General features: G+C 44.3%; 1 protein-coding gene across 2 annotated transcripts in view; it reads left to right on the forward strand.

Annotated features, from left to right (window-relative positions):
• LOC145353417 (ankyrin repeat and SOCS box protein 9-like) overlaps positions 1 to 23,076 on the forward strand; it is a 54,624-nt gene that overhangs the window by 21,941 nt on the left and 9,607 nt on the right. For both annotated transcript variants that reach the window (XM_080204165.1, XM_080204168.1), the window contains 2 exons: positions 14,094 to 14,244; positions 20,452 to 20,586. In XM_080204165.1, the coding sequence (XP_080060291.1) occupies positions 14,094 to 14,244; positions 20,452 to 20,586 (286 nt within the window). The remainder of the gene's footprint in view (positions 1 to 14,093; positions 14,245 to 20,451; positions 20,587 to 23,076) is intronic.

Here is a 23,076-nt window from a genome sequence, read left to right on the forward strand (position 1 = left end):
CTGATCTGTCGTGGCTCAGTTCCACATTCCCGCCCTCTCCCCGTAACCCTTAATCCCCTCTCTTATCAAAAACCCATCAACCCGCGTCTTAAAAATATTTAGCGAGGTAGCCTCCACCACTTCAACAGGTAGAGAATTCCAGAGATTCACCACCCTTTGAGTGAAGAAGTTCTTCCTCAACTCCGTTCTAAATCGCCCCCCCTTTATCTTGAGGCTGTGCCCCCTAGTCCTACTGTCCTTTCTGAGCGGGAAGAGTCTCTCCACCTCTATCCTATCCATCCCATTCATCATCTTATACGTCTCAATGAGATCTCCCCTCATGAGACGTATAAGATGATGAATGGGATGGATAGGATAGAGGTGGAGAGACTCTTCCCGCTCAGAAAAGACAGTAGGACTAGGGGGCACAGCCTCAAGATAAAGGGGGGGCGGTTTAGAACGGAGTTGAGGAGGAACTTCTTCACTCAAAGGGTGGTGAATCTCTGGAATTCTCTGCCCGTTGAAGTGGTGGAGGCTACCTCGCTAAATATTTTTAAGAAGCGGGTTGATGGGTTTTTGATAAGAGAGGGGATTAAGGGTTATGGGGAGAGGGCGGGAAAGTGGAACTGAGCCACGACAGATCAGCCATGATCTTATTGAATGGCGGGGCAGGCTCGAAGGGCCAGATGGCCTACTCCTGCTCCTATTTCTTATGTTCTTATGTTCTTCTAAACTCTAACGAGTACAAGCCTAGTTTATTCAGCCTCTCCTCATAGCTGGTAATGTGGCAACCAGAATTGAACACTATAATCCAAGTATGGCCTAACTAAGATTCTATTAAAGCTGCAACATGACTTGCTAATTTTTGAACTCCATGCCATGCCCGACGAAGGCGAGCATGCCGTATGCCTTCTTGACTACCTTCTCCATCTATGTTGCCACTTCCAGTGACCTGTGTACCTGTATACCCAGATCCCTCTGCCTATCAATACTCCTAAGGGCTCTGCCATTTGCTGTATATTTCCTATCTTCATCAGACTATCCAAAATGCATTACCTCACATTTGTCAGGATTAAACTCCATCTGCTATCTCTCCACCCCTTAACTTGAGGACAACACTTATCTTTATCCATCAGCACCATAAAGCTTACAGAATTGTGGTCACTGTTCCTGAACTGCTCACCTACTGAAACATTGACCACTTGGCTGGGCTCATTCCTCAATACCAAGTCCAGTGTGGTGCCTTCCCTAGTTGAACTATCTACATACTGCTTCAAGAAGCCCTCCTGGATACTCCTTACAAACTTTGCCCCATCCATGCTCCTAGCACTAAGTGAGTCCCGGTCAATATAGGGGAAGTTAAAATCTCCTGTTACTTCTACCTTGCCAGAATCTACCTACATATCTGTGCCTCTATCTCCCACTGGCTGTTGGGCAGCCTGTAGTAAACCCCCAACATTATGACTATACCTTTCCTATCCCTGAGCTCTATCCATATTGTCTCGCTGTATCGGCCCTTGAAGGCGTCCTCCCGCAGTACAGCTGTGATAGTCTCCTTAACCAGTTGTGCAACTCCCCCACCCCTTTTACATCCCCCCCCTATCCTGCCTGAAACATCTGTATCCTGGAACGTCAAGCTGCCAATCCTGCCCTTCCCTTAACCAAGTCTCTGTAATAGCAACAACATTATATTTCCAAGTACTAATCCAAGTTCTAAAATCATCTGCCTTACCTGTTAAACTTCTCACATTGAAACAAATGCACTTCAGTCCCCCTTTGATTAGCAACCTCACCCTGCCTGCTCTTTCTCTGAGCCTTACTGGCCCTATTCTCTAGTTCCCCTTCAGTTAATTCACTTTTGCTTTGACACAGGGGGCTTGAGAAGGACTTTTGAACTCAGCTTTTAAGAGACCCTCTTCTGGAGACTTGGGGTCCATGATTCCTCTAAGGAACTGTGAACCACTACTCTTTAAATAAAAAACCTGATCTAACTCCTTGAAAACTGCAGAGGAGGATGATGTGCTTGTTTCTGTAATGTAGCTGGCTATGTTGACATTGCTGGATGCGGGACACAAACAACTCTGCATGTTTTAATGGCACTCTGGAAAATCAGACAGCTTCCGAGTCATCCCAACTCAGTGAAAATCTAGCCGAGTGTTTCAAGTCGGTGACTATTTACCAATACTGGACGTGTTTAGGGAGCCTTAAAGCAAGCAAAGAGGGGTGGAAGAAATAGCAAAAGGGATAGAGTGGAAGGCAGGGGTGCTGATATAATAAAAGGGATAATAGCAAAGGTGGTGGGACAAAAAAAACTCACATTTATATTGTGCTTTCCCCTATCACCAGACGTCTCAGCGATCTCTACAGCCAAATATGTACTTGTTTTCCCTATTATCTTGCATCATGAAGTAAAGAACCAAAAGGTGTGTCCAGAGGAGTTGTAAATGGGAATCACCAGCTGCTGTCCAAAAAGGTGGGCTGAGATTCGGATCTGAAATGGCTGATCTCAGGGTTGAGTCTGGAAGGCTGTAAAGTTATATTGAGCAGCTTAGGATACTGAGGATAAAAGGCAGAATGGGAGTGGATTGATAGGCCATTGGGTTACGGTTGCTGACTGAACAAAGGCATTCCACAAAGTAATTACTTACCTCCTGCTGTCCAAAGATGTACAGGTTAAGTGGCCATGCTAAATTGCCTCTTAGTGTTCCAAAATATATGGGTTAGGATTAGTGGGGTATGTACGTGGGGTTACAGGGTAAGTCTGGGTAAAGAGCCAGTGCAGATTCAATGACTCAAATGGCCTCCTTCTGTAGTGTAGGGTTTCTATGATAATCTGCGTTTTGGTCTCCCTGGCATAGAAGAAACTGCATTGGATCAAATACATTATACTAAATGGAAAGAAGTACAAATAAATCACTGTTTTACTCTTTTGGAGCCTGGGGCATGAGGAGAGCAAAGGTGAAAGGGAAGGTGATGGATCCCTTGCACTTGCATGGGAAGGGAAGTGGGTATTGGGGGTGATTGACCAGGGTGTCATGGAAATAGTTGTCCCTTTGGATTGCTGAAAGAGGGGAGGGTAAAATGATTTGGTCGGAGGTATGGCGTTTAAGTGGCAAAAATAGCAGAGGATTATCCATTGAATATCATAGAAGTGGACCGAGTATGCACAAACTGTCTGAAAGAACATCTTGCCCAGGCCCACTCCCTCACCCTATACCTGTAACCCTGCACATTTACTATGCTCAATGCACCTAACCCTTTGGGAGGAAACTAGAGAACCTGGAGGAAACCCATGCACACACAGAGAATGTGCAAACTCCACAAAGACAGACACCCGAGGTTGGAATTGAACCCCGGTCTCTGGCAGTGTGAGGTAGCAGTGCTAACCACTGTGCCACCGAGGTTGTTGGGATGGAAAGTGAGGTCAAGGTGAATACTATCTAGGGAAAGGTGGGGGGCGGTGGGTAAGGGTGAGAACAGAAGTACAGAGTAAGGACCAGGCCCTGTCAACCATGGTGGGGGAGAAATCTTCAGCTGAGGAATAAGGACAACATACTGGAAGCATTGGTGTGGAAGTTTCACCCCAGGTATTCTTCATTATGTATGATCCTCCTGCTGTTGTGTGGGTTTTATTTTTGTTTAATATTCCATTTAATTGTCTCCAGTTTACTCTAGTTTACTCACGGTAAAATACTCAGGAACATTAAAGCTCCTCATTTGCACTGGGAGGTTTCTGCAACTCCCTGTTAAGGGAATTTATTCCCATCCAACATCCATAATAAAATCCCAAAGTACACGATTGACAGAAATTTATCATTAAATGTATTGGAAAAGTGCAGCTCATTCAGAGTAAGGTTCTTCATTTTAGTTGCGCCTGCTGTGCTAGTCATAACTATCAACAAATGAGGCAGGAAGCTTTAAATTTCTCCACGAGTGAGATTTCTATAGAAATTCCTTTCTCAGATTTATAGACAGGACAAGTCCTTAATCCATCTCCTTGTTGGTTGCAAAAACCAAGTTCAAACTGAATCCAAGTGAAGCTTATTTATTAGTCACAAGCAAGGCTTACATTAACACTGCAATGAAATAACTGTGAAATTTCCCAACTTGCCACACTCTGGCGCATGTTCGGGTCAATGCACCAAATCAGCACGTCTTTCTGGAAGGAAACAGGAGCACTTGGAGAAAACCCAAGCAGACAGGGGGAGAACGTGCAAATTCCACACAGATGGTGACCCAAGCCGGGAATCAAACCCAAGTGGCACTGTGAGGCAGCAGTGCTAACCAGTGTGCCACTGTGCCACCTCAATTCATGGTCCCCACAAAGGAAACATACCAGATCGGAGCTGACAAGAACAGTCATTACAGCAATAATGGCAACATTTAAGAAGCATTTAGCTGAGCACTTGAAATGCCATAGCATACAAGGCTACGGACCAAGTGCTAGAAAATGGGATCAGAATACATAGGTGCTTGATAGCCAGCACAGATGTGATGGGCCAAAGGGCCTCTTTCTGTGCTGAAACGTTTTATAACTATATATTGGATAAATCTCAATAATCCCAACTACTTTCACCCACTAAGGACTTTAAAAATACTGTTTCCCTTCCTGGCCACTTTCAGTTTCTCCCCCAGTACAAAACTTTATTTTCAGAACATAATTGAGTGGTTTGAAAACTTTACCCCTCTATGGCATGGTGACACAGTGGTTAGCACTGCTGCCTCACAGCACCAGGGACCTGGGTTTGATTCCTGGGTTGGGTCACTGTCTGTGTGGAACTTACACATTCTCCCCGTGTCTGCGTGGGTTTCCTCCCACAGTCCAAAGACACGCTGGTTAAGTGCATTGGCCATGCTGAGTTCTCCCTCAGTGTACCCGAACAAGTGCTGGAGTGTGGTGACTTGGAGATTTTCACAGTAACTTCATTGTAGTGTTAGTGTAAGTCTACTTGTGACTAACAAATTTATTTTATTTTACTTTAGTGATTCTGTGTCAAAGGTTGTTATTTATTTCCTCTCCACAACATTTGCAACATGTTTTGTATAACCAGTCGCACTTCCAGCAAGGCTGGTTTACATCCTTGTCTTTGGGATCAGATGCAATTTTGATCATATCTGAGTATCCAGAGCCCCTTCCTGCCTGATCCATGCATACAATGTAAATTAAGGTCCACTTTATGCCCTTTGGTCTTGTAATTATTCACTGCTGGACATGCCCAGTCAAGGTTTCTGATGGTGTTTGCACAAAACCACCTGGGTGAAGGGTCAATGTATGGCGAGGACACTCTGTGAATGTCAGCACGTCAGAACACTTCAAAACTGAGCAAACACTGACAATGTTTGTAATGGGGATCCCATTGAGATGGAGACTTGAAATATCCTTGAGGCTTCCCAACCTTCAGTAACTTCAGAGGGACTCCAGTAGAAGCCCAAAACAGACATACAAAGGCACGTTTTTGCCATTTCTCGTTACGCTGGCCGATCAGGAGAACAGCCATGGAACTTTCCGGTGAGGATGTTTAGGGTGAGATTTGTAAGACTAGTGCAAGGGATGGGGCTTGTGATGGTACCCAGAAGAAGAGTCAGATGTCTTGTCAGACAAATGATCTTTATTTGAGCATGTGCAAGGAGAAGTTTCACTGTCAGAAATGATGATAGGGTTTCTGACAGTGCAATGTTTAAGCAGTCACTTTGTACAGTTACAGAAAGTTCACTACTTCAGCTGCTTCATCTTTAATTAGATCTTTCCACCTGACTTGCCGTCTCTTTCCTTGATGATGTCTTCTCATGATTAAATCTTCTCATGTGATTCTCTGCGTATGTCTATTTTGGGCTTTCAGCAGCTTTTAGTTTCAAGACAAGTATTCTTGAACACGTTAAGATTAATAAGGAGGAGGCATTAGATGTTTTAGCAGGCATAAAAGTGCATAAATCATAGATCATAGAACCCTACAGTGCAGAAAGAGGCCCTTTGGCCCATCGAGTCTGCACTGACCATAAACCCACCCAGGCCCTAACCCCATATCCCTACACATTTACCCACTAATCCCTCTAACCTACGCATCTCAGGATACTAACGAGCAATTTTAGCTTGGCCAATCAACCTAACCCTAAATCTCCAAGGCCTGATGAGATGTATCCCAGTCTGCTATGGGAGGCAAGGGAGGAGGTTGCAAGGGCCCTGTCGGAGATATTTAAATCACCACTGGCCACAAGTGAAGTCATGATGTGGGTATGCCGGCGTTGGACTGGCGTAAACACAGTAAAAAGTCTGACAACACCAGGTTTTAGTCCAACCTATTTATTTGATAATATTCTCACAAGCTTTCGAGGGGACAGCCTCTTCGTCAGGTGAATGGAGAGTTCTGGCCTCAGACAGAGCATATAAAGCACAGACAGTTTAGAGATTACTGATTAAAATGCGAATCCTTACACCTAACCTGCTGTTCAAGACCTGAAGTGGCTGACAATGTGAGTGGTAGAAGCTTGTGAGAATATTATCAAATAAATAGGTTGGACTAAAACCTGGTGTTGTCAGACTTTTTACTGTGTTTACGCCAGTCCAACGCCGGCATACCCACATCATGACTACTATCGACACCACAAACTGCCGGATCCAAGTGGAGAGGATCTCCAAGAAGATTGCGCATATCGACACAGACATCAAGTTTTTACAGAGATGCAAGAAAGCAGACAAGATACCAAAAGGACTACAGATCACGAACCCACTCAGGGCAACCTATAACACAGACTACGTTGAGAGACTTTGCCGTCGCACCTCTCTCACACTTCTCAACCACCTCATACACCAGCTTTACAGCAAACGCCGCACCCTGGAAACTAAAATGGAATACATTCTCTCAACTTGTACTCAGGATGCAGACCAACTGCGAAACTCTGCCAAGCAGATGAGACAAAGAAACTACACCATCTACATGCACACCAAGAACAGGAAACTTGAGAAACTCGGCATCGCCGCCAGCAACAACCAAGCCTCCCCCGGCACCACAGTAGAAAACAGCACTACTGCAGGGAGGTCTATTGTCAACTTGTCGGACTACACACTTCAACCAGATGAAATCGAAGTTCTCAGCCGAGGGCTCAATTTCTGCCCCACCACCAAAATGGACCCCATCAGTCTCGCAGCGGACACAGAGGAATTCATCAGGCGAATGAGGCTGCGGGAGTTTTTCCACAAACCCCAAGAGGCCAGCAACGAACACAATGAGACAGTCGATGAACCAGAACAGCCGACAGAGAGATCCGCAGTGCAACAGCCTAAGAGGAAGGAATCCAATTGGACTCCTCCGGAAGGCCGCTGCCCTCGACTGGACTTGTATGCCCAAACCATCAGGAGGTGCGTTAACACCAGATTCATCAGCCGCACTCACAAGACAGCCCCAAACATCACCCAAGCACAACGCAACGCCATCCACGCTCTCAAGACAAACCGCAACATTGTCATTAAACCAGCAGACAAAGGAGGGGCCATCGTCATACTGAACAGAACGGATTACTGTAAAGAAGTGTACCGACAACTAAACAATGAGGAACACTACAGACAATTACCCACAGATCCGACCAAAGAACACGCTCGTCAACTCAACAATCTGATCAAGACCTTTGATCCGGACCTTCAGAGCACCCTCCATGCTCTCATTCCACGTACTCCCCGCATTGGAGATCTCTACTGCCTCCCAAAGATACACAAGGCAAACACACCTGGCCGTCCCATCGTATCGGGCAATGGAACTCTGTGTGAGAACCTCTCCGGCTACGTCGAGGGCATCCTGAAACCCATTGTACAAAGAACCCCCAGCTTTTGTCGCGACACTACGGACTTCCTACTGAAACTCAGCACACATGGAGCAGTTGAACCAGGGACACTCCTCGTCACAATGGATGTCTCAGCGCTCTACACCAACATCCCCCACGACGATGGCATTGCTGCGACTGCATCAGTACTCAATGCTGACAACTGCCAGTTTCCAGATGCAATTTTACAACTCATCCGCTTTATCCTGGACCACAATGTCTTCACCTTCAACAACCAGTTTTTCATCCAGACACATGGAACAGCCATGGGGACCAAATTTGCGCCTCAATATGCCAACATCTTCATGCACAGGTTCGAACAAGACTTCTTCACTGCACAGAATCTTCAACCGATGCTGTACACTAGATACATCGATGACATTTTCTTCCTCTGGCCTCATGGTGAACAATCACTGAAACAACTATATGATGATATCAACAAATTCCACCCCACCATCAGACTCACCATGGACTATTCCCCAGAATCAGTTGCGTTCTTGGACACACGCATCTCCATTAAGGACGGTCACCTCAGCACCTCACTGTACCGCAAGCCCACAGACAATCTCACAATGCTCCACTTCTCCAGTTTCCACCCTAAACATGTTAAAGAAGCCATTCCCTATGGACAAGCCCTCCGTATACACAGGATTTGCTCAGATGAGGAGGATCGTGACAGACACCTCCAGACCCTGAAAGATGCCCTCGTAAGAACAGGATATGGTGCTCGACTCATAGATCGGCAGTTTCGATGCGCCACAGCGAAAAACCGCACCGATCTCCTCAGAAGACAAACACGGGACACAGTGGACAGAGTTCCCTTCGTCGTCCAGTACTTCCCCGGAGCGGAGAAGCTACGACATCTTCTCCGGAGTCTTCAACATATCATTGATGAAGACGAACATCTCGCCAGGGCCATCCCCACACCCCCACTTCTTGCTTTCAGACAACCACACAACCTCAAACAGACCATTGTTCGCAGCAAACTACCCAGCCTTCAGGAGAACAGTGACCACAATACCACACAACCCTGCCACAGCAACCTCTGCAAGACATGCCGGATCATCGACATGGATACCATCATCACACGTGAGAATACCATCCACCAGGTACATGGTAAATACTCTTGCAACTCGGCCAACATTGTCTACCTGATACGTTGCAAGAAAGGATGTCCCGAAGCATGGTACATTGGGGAGACCATGCAGACGCTACGACAACGGATGAATGAACATCGCTCGACAGTCACCAGGCAAGACTGTTCCCTTCCTGTTGGCGAACACTTCAGTGGTCACGGGCATTCAGCCTCTGACCTTCGGGTAAGCATTCTCCAAGGCGGCCTTCACAACACACGACAGCGCAGAGTCGCTGAGCAGAGACTGATAGCCAAGTTCCGCACACATGAGGACGGTCTCAACAGGGATCTTGGGTTCATGTCGCACTACCTGTAACCCCCGTGACTTGCCTGGGTTTGCAAAACCTCACTTACTGTACTGTCTGGAGACAATACACATCTCTTTAAACTGTGATCAGTGCTCCTACCACTCACATTGTCAGCCACTTCAGGTCTTGAACAGCAGGTTAGGTGTAAGGATTCGCATTTTAATCAGTAATCTCTAAACTGTCTGTGCTTTATATGCTCTGTCTGAGGCCAGAACTCTCCATTCACCTGACGAAGAGGCTGTCCCCTCGAAAGCTTGTGAGAATATTATCAAATAAATAGGTTGGACTAAAACCTGGTGTTCACAAGTGAAGTGCCAGATGACTAGAAGGTAGCTCATATGGTACTTTTATTCAAGAAGGGCAGCCAAGGTAAGCCAGGTAATTACAGGCCAGTTAGTCTAACGTCAGTAGTAGGGAAGTTATTGGAAAAAAATTCTGAAGGACAGGATAAATCAACACTTGGAAAAAGGTAGGGATTGATCAAGGATAGTCAACATAGATGTGTTGGTGGGAGATACCACCTAACTAATTCATTTGAGTTTTTTGAAAAGATAACTAAATATATTGATGAGGGTGGTGCAGTTGATGTGGTTTACATGGACTTCAGGAAAGCCTTTGACAAGGTCCCATATGGAAGGCTGGTTCAAAAGGCTAGAACCCATGGGATCCAAGGCAAGTTGGGAAATTGGATCCAAAATTGGCTTATTAATAGGAGGCAAAGGGTAATGGTGGAGAGCTGTTTTTGTGGTTGGAAGCCTCTGACCAGTGGTGAACAACAGGGATTGGTGCTGGGACCCTTGCTGTTCATTATATACGTCAATGACTTGGATATGAATATAGAAGGTATAATTAGTAAGTTTGCAGATGACATAACAATTGGTGGTGTTATTGGTAGTGAGGAGGGTAGTGTGAGGATACAGACAGATACTGATCAGCTGGATCAAATTGAGCAAAGCAATGGCAGATAGAATTTAATCCTGATTAGTGTGAGGTGATACATTTTGGGAGGTCTAATAAGGTTAGGATATACATAATGAAGGTAGGTCCCTAGGGAGTATTGAGGAACAAAAGGGTCTTGGGGTACAAGTCCATAGACCCCTGAAGGTGACAGCACAGGTAGATAAGTGGTGAAGAATGCATACGGAATGCTTGCCTTCATTAGCCGGGGCATAGAATGTAGGAGCAGAGAGGTCTTGCTACAACTTTATAAAGCATTGGTTAAGTCACTGATGGAATATTGTGTTTGTTTGCTTGCCACACTATCACACTGATGTGATTGCACTGGAGAAGCGCAGAGGAGGTTCACCAGGATGGTGCTTGGTATGGAAACTTTCAGCTATAAGGAAAGACTGGATAGGCTGAGTTTGTTTTCTCTGGAACAGAGGAGGCTGAGGGGGATCTGTTAGAGGTACGAAAAATTATGAGAGGCATAGATAAGGTAGATCGTAAGAATCTTTTCCCCATGGCAGAGGTATCTAAAACCAGAGGTTTAAGATGAGGAGTTTAAGTGGTTTAGAGGGGATCTAAGAAAATATTTTTTCACCCAGTGGGTGATGGAAATATGGAACATGCTGCCTGAGAGGGTGGTGGAGGCATGTATTCTTACAACATTTAAGAAGTCAGTAGACAAGCGCTTAAATCACCAAAGCATTGTAGGCTAAGGACTAAGTGCTGGTAAATGGAATTAGTACAGAGACGTATTTAATGGTCAGCATGAACATGGCGTGCCGAAGAGCCTGTTTCTGTTCTCTATGGCATGTCTGGCTTCTCTCATCTTGTATATTGGGTGGGGATACACAACTGTGGAGGACCCTATTCTAATTTTCTTTCTGTACTCTGTGTGATGGCACATCATTGATGTCTCACATAATAATCCCTTCTGCATTATTCTATATTCTCTACTCTATAAAAGGGTCATACTGGTGTTTTCTGTCAGAACCAGGATTGCTAAGACCCTGTCAAACAAGTTTCTCAGTATTTGTTGAATACGCTTGAATTAAACCCCTGAGCTGGTAACTCAGTTCAACCCTAACTTTCTAGATAGGTTGGTCAACTGTTCATTATTAATCCACATGGATCCCTAATGAAATTTGTCTTAGATTTTCCCGTGTCTGTTTAAACACCAACGACTCATAAGTAGCACAGACATCATTTTGGGCTGCCTTATGTCTTTGTTAATCAATTGGTTAATGGGCAGTACGTGATTCCCTGGTTTTTTTGTCAATATTTCTTTAACTTAAACTCTTAGACCTTATGGTTCACCAAAGCCAGATCAATTGAGTTTATTGTTGAAGTTCCCTATTAGACTGTAGTAGTGTCATTTACCAAGATGTGCTTTCTCAACCTCTTTCTCTGTAGGTAGGTATCTGGTTTGCTTCTGCTGCTGATCTGGGCATTTGTTTCAACACTAGCTTCAGCAGTGGTGAGTGCAAGACAAAAAGCTTAGACAAAGAAAGGGATGCTCAAGTTCTGTACTACCAGATGATGGTTTACATGTACTTGATTTAATTTATTGTACTGTATATCTGTGGCCCACTCTACACTTGGGAAGATCTCACTCAGCTTATAATGGCTGGCTGCTTCACCCATGCTTGGCCATCACTGCCAATCCTTTTGTCATTTAATCTCTGTGTTTCCACACCTCCATCACAGATTTCCCCTTTTGCTCTTTTCTACACCACCCCCCGCCCCCAATCCACCCTTTCACTTGCTTAAAGATTATTACGTTTCTATCTTTCCCCAGTTCTGATGAAAGGCCACTGATCTGAAATGTTACTTTCTTTCTCTCTCCACAGATGCTGCCTAACCTGCTGCATATTTTTTTAGATTTCAGATTTCCAGCATTATTTTGCATTTGTAGATGTATAGCTGTGTTCCTTAGCAAATCACAGAACAGAATCTTAGAATCTTTGCAGTGCAGAAGGAGGCCATTCAGTCCATCGAGCCTGCCCGACCACAATCCCATCCAGGCCCTATCCACGTAACCCACTTATTTACTCTGCTAACCCCCCTGAAACTAAGGGGCAATTTAGCATGGCTAATCAACCTAACCCTTTGTAGTGGGGGAGGAAACCCATGCAGACACAGGGAGAATGTGCAAACTCCACACAGACAGTGACCTAAGACCGGAATCGAACCCGGGTCCCTGTTGCTGTGAAGCAGCAGTGCTAACCACCGTGCCACTATGTTGCCCTAAGATCATCAAATGGAAAGCATCTTTCTGATACCCTGGAGGCCTAGCTGGCGGGGTTAAGGGCATTGGGTGTGTGTATGATTTGCGATGTTGGAAAAAGGCATATTCATAGATCAATGATCTATGTTAATGGTGTCAGTATTTTGACTAAACAAGTACCACAGTTAAGCATCTGAAATCCAAAACCTCAGTTTCTAATTTCTGGTTGTCAGAGGAGAGGTAAACATTCTCAGCAATAAAATGTAACATTGAGTTTCAATTATCACAGCTAGTTCAAGTAGACTTAAATATACACTTAAAGAAGGATTACCTACAACCAGTGTAAAAGTAAAATACTGCGGATGCTGGCAAACTGAAATAAAAACAGAAACTGCTGGAAAAACACAGCAGATCTGGCCACATCTGTGGAGAAAGAAAAACAGAGTTACCATTTCAAATCTGATATGACTTGAAACTCTGAAGGAGAATTTGAAACACCAGATTTGAAATATCAACTCTGTTTCTCTCTCCACAGATGCTACCAGACCTTGAGTTCTTCCAGCATTTCTGTTTTTGCCATCTGCAATCAAACTTTGCCAGTTTAGCCAGAGGATTCAAGCGAGTTTGGTATCGAAACTGCAGCCTAATCTTAAGTCCTGTTCCAACACTCACTTTTTATATGTTTTTTTGTACCCTTTCTAAGTAGCGTTCCCCAAGTTTCTGTGTTACTCCTTCCAGCTCCATGATCAGTGAATGCTAATGAGCTTCTTCCCTTCTTGCTTAGCAATAACTTTTCACACACATCAGCACAGGACCCCGACTTTGCTGAAACCAAAGCAAATTACTGCGGGTGCTGGAATCTGAAACCAAAAGAGAGCATGCTGGAAAATCTCAGCATTTCTGGCAGCAGCTGTAAGGAGAGAAAAGAGTTGACGTTTTGACTCCAGATGACCCTTTGTCAAAGCCAAAGCTTTCTCTTCATATGTGTCACACAAAGGGAACAATGGTAGAGGAGAAGGGGGACACTGTGGAACTTGGAGAGCCCAAGTTCTTGCCTGGGTTTACAGCTGTCTCTCTCATTGCTGGTGTCAACCCAGCAACTACCGATCCACAATGCGTTTGGAAGATGCCTCCGCTCCTGATGTGCATTAAGCCCGATTGTTACTGCGGCTAAATTGACCGATCTTTCCTCACTCAACAGGCAGAAACTGAAGGTTACTATTACTGGATTGTAGAGAGAAATCAATAGGAGTTAAACATTTGTGAATGCCAAGGCACCTCACTGGCCTTGCTGTAGGTAAACAATGTGTGAGTAGCCAGGCCAAAAATTTAAAGGGACTGCGTACTTGAAACAAAATGGCACAATGATTTAATTTTAAGGACTGATTAACCCTTTCCTTCCAGATTTTTGTTCAGAGCAGTACAGAGGCAGCTATAATTGCATTCTACAATGAACGATAAAGGTGAAAAAAATCTGGGTTTATTTACGCAACTTTTGACTGTCAGTCTAGCAGCCTGATTTTCAGACTGGATCTAACTAGTTATTTTATTGAAACTTCTGGATATCTGTATTCTTAAACTGAAATGTGAGCATATACTGATGTTAGGGCAGCATTTATAAATAGTCACACTAAAGCTGACAATACTAACATAAACTTGGGCGTCAACCTTCTTTTTCTGCCAGGTGAATATTGCTACAGTGGACTGGAACACTCCATTATATAATGCATGTTACAGTGGTAGTGAGGCATGTGTGAATCTGCTCTTACAACGAGGAGCTGAGCCCCGAGGAGAATGTGCATTAGCTTCACCCATCCATGAAGCAGTAAAGCGAGGTAAGTGATCCAAAAACACAATCTTCTGGCTCTGACTATAAACGCGACATACATTCCAAACCACAGAACTCCAAGATATCGAACCTTAGACTGCTGATAGGTGCAGGGTAACTGTCTCAAGGCTGACCAATTTGATTTAAATTCATTGAAACAAAGCTCACTATAAAGTAGCTCTAATTCTGTAATATTAACCTTAAGGACCAGTTTAGCTATGGATAATTAACCCATGCAGCAAGTGTATATGAAAGTGATGTGTTTGTTAAGTGGCACCTTCAGTGGCCCATGCAATCCACCACCAGTCTCCCAAAACATTGGAACATGGAGAATGAGAGACCTGTCTCTGTTGCACAAAGAATTGGTCTTTCGCCTAATGGCCTGTGGAAGAGGGTCTTTTGCAGCCCTTTGCTGAGGCCTTTGTAGGTGGTGGACAGGCTCTGGGAAGTCAGGAGGTGAGTTACTCATTGAAAGCCTATGGCTGGTCCAGTTCAGTTCCTGGTCAATGGTAACCCACATGGTATTAATGTGATTCTCCCTCGCTCAGGTGTATGGGTGTGAGACTGAAACAGCTGCTTCAGTCCCTGGGGCTATCAGAAAGTGCTTTCTAAATAAACACAAGTCAACAACCTCATTGAGAAACCATTAGGATAGAGTGAGGGAGAGACTGAGGGCAGGATTTTCCGTGCCCCTCCCCTGCATGTTTCACAGCAGTGGAGGCAACCCATCATTGGCTGGTGCTGTCAACGGGGTTTCCTGTACCATGCAGTCCTATCACTGAAAAACTTGCAGTGGGGGTTGACTGTATCCCGCCGACGAGAATGGCCGGAGAACTCCAGCCTGGAAGTGTCAAGTAGGTGAAATAAAAGAATGCTATTCCACAGGTGGCTAAGGCAGATTGGATCATATTCTATGAGAATTGCCATGACTTTTCAGACCCAATAGAATGAAAGTTGTTCTATAGAGAATTATGGGTTTTTGGGGATCACATTTTGCAACTCGGTCCATCTTTTTTTGCTAAAAGCTAATTATCTCATCAATTTTGACTCAACCATGGCTTCTTGCAGGGAAGTATTTCTAGTCTGTTCCTGCTTTCTATGACCATGTGATATAACAGGGTTAGTTTAAAGTTTATTTATTAGAGTCACAAGTGGGCTCACATTAACACTGCAATGAAGTTAACGTGAAAGTCCCCTAGTCACCACATTCCACCTGTTCGGGTACACGGTGGGAGAATTTAGCATGGCCAGTCCACCTAACCAGCACGTCTTTCAGACTGTGGAAGGAAACCAGAGCGCCCAGAGGAGAGACAGGCAGGAGGTGAAGATTCTGCACAGACAGTGGAATTGAACCTAGGTTCCTGCTGCTGTGAGGCAGCAGTGCTAACCACTGTGCCACCGTGCTACTCTCGAGTTGGACAATTGTTTGATGCAGCTTTTTGGGATATTTTGTGTGTTCTCCTGTTGCCACTCACTCTGCTGATCAGCAGGCAAGACTGAGATCTTGCTGCACGCTAAACTGCAGCCATGAACCCATATTGAGCAGCATTCTGTACATAATTTTTAACTTCCTGTTGTATTAAATGTTAACTGCAGGGATTGAAAAGCATCGGGCTTCAAAGTACGTGGGGTGAATTATCCCCCAAAAACCTGCGAAAAATCAAAGTTGGGGGCAACAAATGGGAAATGACACTCTCATATAAGGAGAGCCAGAATTTGAGATTGGAGAAACAGGAGCAGTAATCCTGACTTTGTGAGGGACTCTGTTTGAACGGAGGGAAAAAATGGTTTCTGTCTATGAAAACCTGGACTAAGATCCACAAATTTGGATCTCCAAACCCCTTACTTGATCACCCCGAATCCAGACCCTGATTTCCGGAATCCCAATCTGGGAGAACCATAACACACATGGACATGCAAGCACACAGACACAAACCCCACAAAATATAGACTTGGAACCCACCAAACATTGAGTTCCCACAGTCTGGATCTGGACAGCTCATTACTTAGAACCCCCTACACTCAAACCTAGATTCAGAGCACAGATAACCCAGACCCACCTGGATGCACAAAACCTGGAGTGCCCAAAACACAGACGTGGATCGCATGGAACATGGGCCTGAACCACACAAAACAAGGGCCCAGAAACTCCAAAACACAAACCAAAAACCATTGAATCCTACATCTCCAAATCCTGGAGTCTGAAATCCCCAAAACACAGACCCATTGTCACTACTTTGGAAAAAAAACTTATGTTGCCAGATTATTTGTATTGTTTTCTTGTATAATGCCTCTATCATGTTGCTGTGGGTTTAAGTTTAATGGAGGGTATAGATTGAATTCTGCTTTTATGTGTGTCAGAATACAAGTCATTCAAGTATCTATTATAACACAATGGGAGCCTGGGACACATTTTAAATACATTTCTTCACACTTTAATATGTATATGTTTGAAAAGATTAGAGATTTCTTACCTATAGCTCTACCTTTTATTTGATGATGAAATTCATTATTTAATTCAAAGTTTTTTTTTGTTATGGGGAAGTATCAAGATATTGAATTTTATGATCAGCTGTGATCATAATGAATGGCATAGCAGGCTCGAAGGGCTGAATGGCCTACTCCTGCTTCTATCTTCAATGTTCCTGTGTTAACCCTAAATGTGGTGACCGGATTAAAGCTTCTGGTCTGTCAGGCTGTGCAAGTGCATTGAAGGTACTTTAGACAGTCAACACACCTCTGTCTATATTTGTGTACGGATTTTCTATTGTCTATTGTAAAAAGCATGACACATAGGGGTGAGCTAACCACCCGTATAAAGTGGCACATGTCTTTAATGTAACCAGGTCAGAAACCCCAAGGTATACTATGAAGTTAAATTAGATAAGGTGTTTGCTATTTTGGCATTTATGTGAGGATAAGAGTTTCACTCCAGCTGTGACTCTTTTGGCACACTAGGAAGCTTTTCTTCAAACAAACTTTATTTTAGAATAAAGTTTAACTATAATAAATTCATTAGCTTAAAATTTAGCATTTGAACAATACTTAAACATGGCAAAATACAGTCCTTAACTGCTAACCTATCCCTATGAGTTCCAATTAATGCAATATCCCTCTTACAGACTTAAAATTCTTCCTCAAAGTCAGTTAGCAACACACAGGTTTATGCACTTGTACTTGTTAACAGCCCTCGAGCTTTCTAAACACCTCTGAAGAGAGAGTGTTACTCGGCTTTTAATTTAAACACCTTGCAAGCATTCAACTTTAATGAGACAAACAAGGGCAGTTTCTTCATTTCTTTATAGTATATAGAATCCCTATAGTGCAGAAGGCCATTTGACCCATCGAGTCTGCATTGACCTCAATCCTATCCAGGGCCTATTCTTGTAACGCCTCTTATTTACTTTGCTAATCTCCCTGACACAAGGGCCAATCAACCTAACCCACAGGTCTTTGGACTGTGGGAGGAAATCAGAGCACCTGGAAGAAATCCATGCAGACACGGAGAACGTGCAAACTCCACACAGTCAGTGACCCAAGGCTGGAATTGAACCCAGGTCCCTGGCACTTTGAGACACTGTGCCATCGTGCTGTCCAGTATTATTTAATACTTCTGCTACCAACTCAAACATAAACAGTTGCAACTCCTTTACTTTTTATTGAACTTCAACCCTTAACTGCACATTAACTTTAATTTTTTTAACTGAAAATAGATACCACTGAGTTTAGGAAAAACCTTGGCTAAGAAATATATTTGATGTAGAATCTATCTTCATCTCTGAGGCATCCTTCAGGGTGCATGTCTTGCGACAGTTAGTCTCTTGCGACTTATCGCTGCCAAACAAAGACTGCAATGTCATTTATCTACAAATCTTCCATTTGCTTCCAGAAGAGTCATCCAGCTAACTGTGTAACCAGAAACCAATCACATGGCCTGAACAGCCAATGAAATTACTTGCAAACGCCACCATTACGCTAAGTTCAAACTGCATGCTCCATATATAATAGTAATAAAATTCAAAGCCACAGTGTCTGAGTCAATGTAATCAGCTTCCCTTAGAAGTTCCCTTTGGAAGCTTCAGATCATAGCTCGCAGAGTAGTGCAACTTTACGACCTGCATCTGGTTTTAATTATAAGTTGACCAAAAATCCCAGCATGCTTAACTCTCAGCCAAGAAAGCTATTTTAGAGTCATTATTACCATTATTGTTGTTAAATCATTGTTGTAGCCATATCTTTCTCTGTCCACTTCTGACAGCAAAAAGTCTGACAACACCAGGTTTTCTGACAGCCACAAACAGCAATCTGTAGAGGAAAACAGAAAGACACCTCCAGCTTCTTTTAGGACCAAGCAGAAACTGTTTTTAAAATAAAAGAGAAACTGGGTATCATCCCTGCAAGTTTAGCTCCTCCCATTAGCACATTGCTTTTTCTTGTCAAACTTAATCAAAACTCTACTCTGAAACCCCAAGGGAAACATAAGTAAACTCAAATACATTAACCGTGTTTAGGCAAAGATGCCATTAGCTAAAATCAGTCATTATCCTGCATTCTCAACATTTGAACTGCTGTTACCCAGGCAAATTGGCACCATGTAAAACAGAGCTGAATTTTAAACATGCCCCTTACAAGAAACATGATAAAAATACAGTCCTTAAGGACACAGTATCATCTCACCAGGATGCTACTGTGGTAAGAGATTCCAATTTCTTCTCATTAAAGTATGGCTCATCATACGAGAAAGTGCATTAGCTTGGGACAAAAACCATTGAAATACAAAGTATAAACTTTTAATAAGTAATAATAAGTTAAACAAAGGGCACCAGAGTTATACTGTTTGGAATAATGTAAAAGTTAATGAATTAAGCACAAATAAGAAGGGGAAACAGCGGCTCCTGGGGCACTGTGACTAACAAAATAGCAAAAGGAAAATTAACTAACTAAATTAAAGCGTAATTCTTGGGGAAAATAATGCATCCGAGCCCCTGTGATGCCCATTGGGCGTGAAAGGCCCAAAGCATGCTGCTGGACGTGTACCCTCTCCAAGGGTTGCCTGACCACGAACACAGCCACGATAGAGGGGCAGAGAGTCGGGTCAGACAATTCCCTTGATTGCCCCTTGCCTGGACCTGTTAGTGTTCAATTGGCCATGCTCAGGAGCTGGCGTACAACGGGATCCTCCTCCACATACACCCAGGAGCTGGCGTACAACGGGATCCTCCTCCACATACAGCCAGGAGCTGGCGTACAACGGGATCCTCCTCCACATACACCCAGGAGCAGGCGTACAACGGGATCCTCCTCCACATACACCCGATCCCACCATGGATAGAAAATGAAATCTGTGTGAATTAAACCATTTGCTTTCTGTGTAATTCCCTTGGTACACAAATCAACGTTCGCAAGTCAGTATCCTGGCGTGCTTGTCAGCGCGCACTTTAAACAGAGGTATTGATGGGAAAGAAACTTGAAATTGGCAGAACAAAACCAAAGAATGCTGGGGCGTGCTAATTAATTATGATCAATTTTTTAAAAGGGATAATAAGTTATTGTGTGCCAGGTAGTTAGAATTTTCATTTTGGAAAGAATATGGGGGATTTATTTATAATGAATTAACAAAAGCATCTTGTTTAGAGATTCCAAGTTAAAAGCTTTATGTCCAGTTTTGGTGCAGAATCCCTATGGTGCAGAAGGCGGCCATTTGGCCCATAAAGTCTGCATCGACCACAATCCCAATCAAGGCCCTATCCCTACAGCCCAAAGCATTTACCCTAACTAGTCCCCTTGGCAGTAAAGGGCAATTTAGCATGGCCAATCCATTTAACCCACACATCTTTGGACCATGGGAGGAAACCCACGCAGTCAGTCAGGGGAGAACATGCGGACCCCATACAGACAGTGACCCAAGCCAGGAATCAAACCCTGTCAGGCAGCAGTGCTAAACCACCGTGCTATTCCATCTAAAGAAGGAAGCCCCCAGGGTAAATTCAACACAAATATTGTGTGATAAAAGAGCTCAATGAGGATGAGAAAGAAGCCAACTGAAGACCAAAAGGTAGCCCTCGGGGAAAATCTCAAGAAAAGACCTTGACCCCTCAGATCACCATCATAAATTGGTTCCGATGTTTCGATCTTCTCGGCAGTTTGGGAGATAACAAGGATCAAAAATAATCTGGACTGCTCTGTGTAAACTACTTTCCCAATATAATTGCAGGTCACACACAGTGCATGACAGCCTTGTTGAATCACGGGGTACCTGTTAATTACAACGTCGCACATCTGGGAACACCCCTTTACGTAGCCTGTGAACATCATCAGATGGACTGCGTGAGAAACCTCCTAAACTCAGGTAAATCTCTTTGCTCTAATACTTAGAGTCATAGGGCCCGATTCTCCCAAAACAATTCTAAGTGCTGAATTCACGGGAAAACTGATGTAAATCACGATTGTTTTTTCAGTGGGAGTTCAGACTGGAATCTCCCCACTTTGTGCAACACAGAGGTCACAATCGTGAATATCATTAAAAGCTCGGGGAGGGCGGGGCCTATTCACACCAGAGTCTGACAGTTCCAGAACTCTGCGCACGCGCAGTGGCCCCGAACTGTTAGCCTGCAGTTTACTGGCCAGCCCAGGACACACACACTGCTGCCTCCTGCGACACCTACTTGGCCTACTTCACTCCAGCGGTGTCTCCCGCAAGTGGGGAGTTACCCTAAACCCAACCGGAGTGAAATATTCCCGGCAGGTCGGGAGATGCTTGCGGGCCCGGAGAATCGAGCCCCAGTCCCGATAGTGGCATTTAAATAAGATTAAAAACAGATTTAAATCACTTACCTGTCTTCCCATCAGTTTCCAGTGCGGTCCTGGCTGCTCCCTGGTCTCCAGCTGTGGGAGGTTGGCACACGCATCTCCCAACCCTACATGCCAAAGAACATAACGCATTGGGATGGGAGAATCGGGCCCATAGAATCAAACAGCAGAGAAGGAGGCCATTTGGCCCATCAAGTCTGCACTGACCATAATCCCTCCCAGCCCATTATCCCACTCAGCCCTATTCCCCATAATCCCATGTATTTACCCCAGTTTGCCCCCCTGACATTAAGGGGCAATTGAGTATGGCCAATCCACTTAACCTGCACGTCTTTGGAGAACGGGAGGAATGATGTGGGTATGCTGGCGTTGGACTGGCGTAAACACAGTTAAAAGTCTGACAACACCAGGTATTAGTCCAACCGATTTATTTGATAATAGTTATTATAGATAATTGATATTATCAAATAAATCGGTTGGACTAAAACCTGGTGTTGTCAGACTTTTTACTGTGTGAATGGGAGGAAACCAGAGCACCCCGAGGAAACCCACACTGATATGGGGAGAACATGCAGACTCCGCACAAACAGTGACCTGAGGCCGGAATTGAACCCGGGTCCCTGGCACTGTAAGGCAGCAGTGCTATCCACTGTACCACTGTGCTGCCCATCTGTAAACATTAAGGTTTTCCGCTCCAGGAAATCTTACATTTGTCAGTTTGAGAGGGAAAAGCATAACTCCTTTCAAATGCGAAGGTAGATTTTCAGGTTATAGTAGCGTAAAACTAAGCCAATTCTTGCAACAATCAATGCATATAGCCAAATATACATGATTTAATGCTTATTTATTAGTCACGAGTAGGTTTACATTAACACTGCAATGAAATTACTGTGAAAATCCCTTAGTTGCCACACCCCGATGCCTGTTCGGGTACACTGAGGGAGAATTTAGCATGACCAATGCACCTAACCATCACACCTTTCGGACTGTAGGAAGAAACCGGAGCACCTGGAAGAAACCCATGGGTTGGTGGAAGAACATGCAGACTCCACACGGACACTGACCCAAGCTGGGAATCGAACCCGGGTCCCTGGTACTAACCACTGTGCCACCATGCTGCCCCATTCATCTCCTTGGGAACTGTCACTTCATATTAATATTAGTGATTCTAACATTCTTAGCATGCACATTTTCCGTGACGCAATGAGGTTAGAGCACAGGCCCAAGGGCTGAATGGCCTAGCCTGTAGATACTGCAGCCTTACCCATTGTACTACGCGGGAGGCCCCCAATGACACAGATGGCAGCACAGTTGCCCGATAATTCCAAGCACTGGGATAACAGCAACTGCACTTTCAGTTCAAAAACACTTAGAGATGAGCAGTGAATTTTCATCCCTGACAATGTTTGGGACACTCTGTACCATTAACCTCTGCCCTATATATCTAAACACTGTAAAGTTGTTTCTTGATAGTTGGAGTGGATTCACCGCCTTGTAGATTAAGCTCTGGGAAATCCAGGACTTGGCTGTTCCCATACAATGAGTTCAAATTTACGGTGCATTCCCATCAATTGCCAGGATTAAATTTTGGAGATATTGTTCATTAGAACATAACATAACAACATAACAACATAAGAACATAAGAAATAGGAGCAGGAGTAGGCCATCTAGCCCCTCGAGCCTGCCCCGCCATTCAATAAGATCATGGCTGATCTGTCATGGCTCAGTTCCACATTCCCGCCCTCTCCCCATAACCCTTAATCTCCTTGCCTATCAAAAACCTATCAACCCGCGTCTTAAAAATATTTAGCGAGGCTGCCTCCACCACTTCAACGGGCAGAGAATTCCTGAGGTTCACCACCCTTTGAGTGAAGAAGTTCCTCCTCAACTCCGTTCTAAACCGCCCCCCCTTTATCCTGAGGCTGTGCCCTCTAGTCCTACTGTCCTTTCTGAGCGAGAAGAGCCTCTCCACCTCTATCCTATCCATCCCATTCAACATCTTATACGTCTCAATGAGATCTCCCCTCAT

Source organism: Carcharhinus amblyrhynchos, chromosome 15 (assembly GCF_965287045.1).
Source record: "Carcharhinus amblyrhynchos chromosome 15, sCarAmb.v2.hapA, whole genome shotgun sequence".
Classification (NCBI taxonomy): Eukaryota; Metazoa; Chordata; class Chondrichthyes; order Carcharhiniformes; family Carcharhinidae; genus Carcharhinus; species Carcharhinus amblyrhynchos.